The 6,000-nt window shown below is 37.2% G+C and overlaps 1 protein-coding gene across 2 annotated transcripts in view; it reads left to right on the top strand.

The window, feature by feature from the left end:
* Positions 1–4,619: 4,619 nt before the first annotated feature.
* The window catches only part of SAMD3 (sterile alpha motif domain containing 3), a 43,899-nt gene continuing 42,518 nt past the window's right edge, over positions 4,620–6,000 (top strand). Inside the window, exons 1-3 of one of the 2 annotated variants that reach the window (XM_086316466.1) lie at positions 4,620–4,741; positions 4,983–5,082; positions 5,738–5,906. In XM_086316466.1, coding sequence (XP_086172592.1) covers positions 5,004–5,082; positions 5,738–5,906 — 248 coding nt within the window. In that variant the 5' untranslated portion in view covers positions 4,620–4,741; positions 4,983–5,003. Of the gene's footprint in view, positions 5,083–5,737; positions 5,907–6,000 lie in introns of both variants that reach the window. The other variant, XM_086316465.1, reaches the window with a different exon arrangement.

Below are 6,000 nucleotides of genomic sequence, written 5' to 3'. Positions count from 1 at the left end.
AATTGACATTTTGGGGACTTCCTTGGTTGTCCAGTGGCTAAGATTCCATGCTCCTAGTGCTGTGGTCCTGGGTTTGATCCCTGTTCAGGGAATTAGATTCCACGTGCTGCAACTAAAGATCCCACATGCTTCAACTAGACCTGGTACAGCCAAATAAATAAATATATATTTTTGAAATGGCAATCTCATCTGGCTTTGCTTAACGTTTGGGGTTCTCAAGGCAAGAATACTGGAGTGGTTTGCTATTCTCTTCTCCAGTGGATCATGTTTTGTCAGAACTCTCCACCATGACCCCCTCCACCTTGAGTGGCCCTGCATGGCATTGCTCATAACTTCGTTGAGTTATGCAAGCCCCTTTGCCATGACAAGGCTGTAATCCATGTGATCATTTTGGTTAGCTTACTGTGATTGTGGTTTTCATTCTGGAAGCTGTGGGATTGTAGTTCTTGCTTCTTCTGTTTGCCCTGTGATGGATGAGAGTAAGAGTCTTGTGCAAGCTTCCTGATGGGAGGGACTTCAGTTCAGTTCAGTTACTCAGTCATGTCGGACTCTTTGCTACCCCATGAACTGCAGCATGCCAGGCCTCCCTGTCCATCACCAACTCCCAGAGTCCACCCAAACCCATGTGCATTGAGTCGGTGATGCCATCCAGCCATCTCATCCTCTGTCATCCCCTTCTCCTTCTGCCCTCAATCTTTCCTAGCATCAGGGTCTTTTCAAATGAGTCAGCTCTTCGCATCAGGTGGCCGAAGTATTGGAGTTTCAGCTTGAACATCAGTCCTACCAATGAACACCCAGGACTGATGTCCTTTAGGATGGACTGGTTGGATCTCCTTGTAGTCCAAGGGACTCTCAAGAGTCTTCTCCAACACCACAGTTCAAAACCATCAATTGATGGGAGAAACTGGATGTGGGAAAAACTGGGTCTTGCTCTAGTGGACGGGGCCATGCTCAGTAAATCGTTAATCCAATTGTCTTCTGATGGGTGCAGCTGTGCTCCCTCCTTGTTCATTGTTTGACCTAAGGTGATGCAGTTCCAGATTCTATAGGCAATAACTTAATATATACTGACAGTTCCTTTTGGTGTGTTTCACTTGCTTGGTATTGGCTAGCTTTGTACATCTCACTCCTCTTTTGCTCAAGACATATGAAAAAAATTAAAAGCTTTATTCCCATAATTTTTGGAAAGATAAATATAAACATAAATATCTATCTTTCTAAAATGAAGAAAAATTAGTCCATGGGGATTCTCCAGGCAAGAATACTGGAGTGAGTTGCCATGCCCTCCTCCAGGAGATCTTCCCAACCCAGGGATCAAACCAAGGTCTCCCACATTGCAGGCAGATTCTCTATCTGAGCCACCAAGGAAGCCTTTATGAATGTTTAGTAAAAGTTAAAGCATTCATTCTCATATGCAATTTACTTAAAGAACACCTTTTCCTGTAATTCATCTGGCTCAGCTATGTAAACAATTTTTCTAAAACACAATGACTTTTTTCCCAAAGCTTATATCTATAAACTCAGAATTCAGTGTTCTAATTCTCCAGTGATCTTTCCAACTCTCTCCATTGTTACTCCCTACAATATATTCACCATTCTAGGAAGAGTGGTCACTTTCAGGTCCCAAAACATAACTTGCTTATTTCTGCCATGTTATTTTTAGTTCATTTGATTGATCTCATTTCTTCAGGCTTCTTCACTATCTAAAGTGTATCTTTCATTCAGATTCTAAATCAAGATGCATTCCTTTCCAGGGGAATGGGAAAATTCAGCCCCTAGTGTTATTTATACCATGCGAAGGTGCTCAGTCATGTCCAACTCTATGCGACCCCATGGACTGTAGCCCACTAGGGTCCTCAGTACATGGAATTTTCCAGGCAAAAATATTGGAGTGGGTTGCCATTTCCTTCTCCAGGCAATCTTCCTGACCCAGGGATTGAACCTGCATCTCCTGCATTAGCAGGTGGATACTTTACCACTGAGCCACCTGGGAAGCCCTCTATTTATTGCATCCATCAAAACTGACTCTATGTTCTGGTTATGTACATGTCTTATCTTCTTGGTAGGGCACCTAATTTCTTTGGTCTATCTTTAGTTACTTAGCTCTGAGCTATCTAGGCAGTAAATGTTTTGATTACTAAGGTATGCAAGGTTTTCTAATTGACTATTCCAGTTTTCATTCCTCCTGGTCTGGTGATGGTTGGAATAGATGGCAGTCCAAAGCAGATGAGATATTATGCTCCAGTGGAGTTCAGTGATATCATTGCTTGTGTCAAAGCAAGGTTGCTGCCCAACAGAACTGCCTGGACATTGCTCCATATGACAGCCACATCCTTAATTTTTGTCTCTTGGTTTTCCTTCTTTTTCACTATCAGGACCCAATTTTTGCTAAATGGTTGGTTCTTTCAAGTCTAACCATGGCAGGAGATGTCCTTTCCCAGAGCAGGATGATGCCTTGATTCAAGAGAGGGCAGATGCTGCCATCAAAGCTTTTAACAATCTTTTTGTTTTCTCAGTTTTTTAACTCTGGGAAAATAAAAGTAAAAATGCAAACAGAAGGGAAAGAGACAAATGTTTTTGCATTTTCTTAAAAAGTGTTTATTTGTGGCTGATATTGTTATATGTTATATTGCTCTTGAAGATTATAAACCACATCCATGGTTTGCAGTATTATTTTCCTCTGGAGTTTTAACAAGTTTATTAAATAACACTTGCCCACATTTAGATTGCTTTAGCTAAAGTCTTACTTCTTCCTGGCTTTAGTTAGATGAGATTCCTTAATATTTAATACCAATTTATTTAATTGAAATATAATGTAATCAAATAATGATAATTATTTGGCAGGAGTATCCCAACAGAATACTATTATTAATTTTTTTTACTATTGTGTCTTATAATAAGTAATGATCATACTTGCCCTCACGTTTCAAAATATTCAGATGTTTCTGAAAATACTGGACGTGCAATAAAGCTGCTGGATATGTCTTTTCTCCTTTGACATATCTTTTATTCCTTTATGATGCATAAGATCATAAATAATATATCCATTATTTATGTGAGAGGAAGTTGTAAGGTTTGTACTTAAAGATGTTACATTGTCTAGGCAGTGATAGTGTATTTTATGAAACGTTCAGAAAAACAAATGTTATACTATACTAATTTTAATCTTATTATTTTGTATGAGGTTATAATCTGATAACTGTTCTGTTTTTCCCAGAAATAGATTTTGCAGAATCTAGAAATTTAAAAATATAGGGGGGTTTTCAAGGATTCATTCTATTTTCAAATTTCCTTTTATCCATCGATGGCTGCAGGGCAGTATCTTCTGCATATCTTTTAATCTTGAAGTTTAGAGAATTGTCTTGTTTCTTTCTTTTCTATTTTTTTTTCTAAGTCCTACTCTTCACAAGGAAGCCAGAAGTGTGACAGGAAGGTGTGATTTTTAATTTACACCAGAGTCTCGCAAATAATGACTTTTCACACCCTGCTATTGCTGCTTAGCCTAGGGGAGGAGTTCTGTGGCTACTGGTGTCGTAGCAAATTAAATCCACTGCTGTAATTTGGAAAGACGTTCTTCTACATTTAACCCTTGTTTTCAATTTTTTAACTCAGTATTCATGAATACTTATGGGAACGTGGTTTATTCCTTTGAAGTGTCCTTGTTTTTTAGAAAATTATTTTTGAAGTCTGTTATCTTTTCAGATTGTCAAGAATGAAAGGGAATCAGATTCTCCCTTGCCACCATTCTAACTGCTGGAAATTGTAACTTATTCAAATACACAAAAATGAAAAATACAATAATGTTTATTTGGAGAACTTCTAGCAATAAAATTTAAATACATGATTTAATGACTCTTTTTATCTTTCCTTGGGATTTCATTTCTGTAAGATTAGCTTTTCCCTCTGTTTTCATAGGAGAGTCAGTGTCTTACTGTACAAAGAAATCTATATCGTTTGGTTTGAAAAATGAAATCGAAAATAATGTTAAAAAGATTTAAATGTTTTAAGTTTTTTCAGTTTCTCTCCAGTCCATTAAGTCATTTGGATTGAACTATTAAAAAACAAAAACAGGATGGGCTGCCTAAGGGAGATTAGAAAAATTATTGCAATAGGTAAACTGGTTTTAAGTTTTCAAATGGTTAGAAAAGAATAGTGACAGTATAACTGAATAGTTAAATAATATATCTTACAAATAATATACCTCTTTCACTTAGAATTATTGACATATTGAATCATTTTCCCATTTTGAATCTACCAACTAATTTTTGTTAGGTTTTCAATCAATGTGCTAGATCGTACTAGTTATTTTATGAATCATAATGGTCTTCAATAAAGTTCTAGAACTGAGTGGAATATGTAAGAATATTATTGAAAGAAAGGAAACATTCAGACTGTGGAGAATTTGGCTCCTACTTGGTCCTCTTGCTAAAAGGAAGCAATCAGAAGCAGTTACAACTCTCTCTCCTGGATTGGGAGCTGCAAGGGGTTAATCAGGCTGGGTTTACTAAGTATCTCTGTCAGGCTTTTATCTGATCCTTCCATCCTTCCTCCCTTCCTCCCCTGCCCACCCCTTTTGTAAATGTCAACCACTTCCTGATAAGCCTAGAGTGGTGAATTTCACACCTTTCTTTTCTTTGTGAAGAAACCTGGGTGTTAATGGTACAGGATTGAGTACCATTGTATGTCTCTAGCTGTCTGTTAGTAAACCTAAGGGATGCCTGTGGAAAAAAAGTAGGAGAAGGTGAAGAAATTTGAGAAATGAGACTAAGAAATAGGTTCAAACTGGTCTCATTTTCAAAATGGGTATTTGTTTTATTAGCAACTTTTAGATGTGTATTCAGAAAACAATAATTTTAAAGAAGCTTAGTATTGAGAGTCTCAAAGAGTCTGCAAAGGAAAGGCTTAGACTGCTGATTGCTAAAATTAAACAGAAGAACAACAGTCAGAAAGAAAAACTGAAGACTCCTCTTTTTATTCTACAGGTGTATTTACAGGATACAGCCATGGAAACTTGGTCAGTTGATCAGGTCTGCAGTTGGCTGGTGGAGAAAAACTTAGGAGAGCTAGTACATAGGTTTCAAGGTGAGTTGTTTATACTTTCAAAAAATGTTAATTGAGCAGTCGAGATATTGAGTGTCCTCTGTCATTGATTTCTTTTTTCCTAATGCATGTGAACATTGATGTGGAGTTGCTACACTAGGAAACTTTCATTTCTTTACCGACTGTAGCAGAGTTTGCATTTGACCTAGTATCCATGAGAAAATCTAATTATTTCAAAAAGAACTCAAAATAAATCTTGAGTTACTTAAAATACACATTTGATATATACATTTAATATTGCTTTTGTCCAGGATGTGCATTTTTAGGCAGCTCTGTACAGTGTTGGATTTACAAGTATTGATTATTGCCTGGGAGGTACATTAAGAATACTTTTCCAAAAAGATTTTTTTTTTCCTTATGAAAACAATGGTAGAATCAGAAGAGGGGAGGCATTAATGTGAATGTAAAAAATTTTATTGTGACTCCATGTTGCAGTACTTTCTTAGGAGCAGACGTGCATTTGGAATTATGCAATATTAGTGTTCTATTTTTGCAAAAACACAGATAATTTTATAACTGCAGAGCACAAGTTTAGATGCTCCTTTTAACATGAGAAATAATTCTGCCTGCTCAGGGTGCCGTGTTTTACAGTATTTTACCCAGCAGACAGGTAGAGATTTTTTCTCTTTTTTCCCAGAGGAAGAAGTAAGTGGGGCTGCTCTCCTAGCACTTAATGATCGGATGGTTCAGCAATTGGTAAAGAAAATTGGGCACCAGGCTGTTCTAATGGATTTAATTAAAAAATATAAGCAGAAGAGTCAAGAGCTGAAGTCCCCTGGAGAAACAGCCCCGGTCACACAAGCAGAGTAAGTGTTCATGAATGGCCTTATTTTTGATTCTGTGCTTTCCCTAAGATGGCTGTAGCATGGCATATGGAGTTTAAACTTTGTTGAAAATTGT

This window comes from Bos grunniens, chromosome 9 (genome assembly GCF_055505025.1).
Source record: "Bos grunniens cultivar Pamir isolate PY7600 chromosome 9, Bosgru_T2T1.0, whole genome shotgun sequence".
In the NCBI taxonomy this organism is placed as follows: Eukaryota; Metazoa; Chordata; class Mammalia; order Artiodactyla; family Bovidae; genus Bos; species Bos grunniens.
The sequence above is the reverse complement of the archived record's forward strand: the minus strand, read 5'-3'. Positions and strand labels throughout refer to the sequence as shown.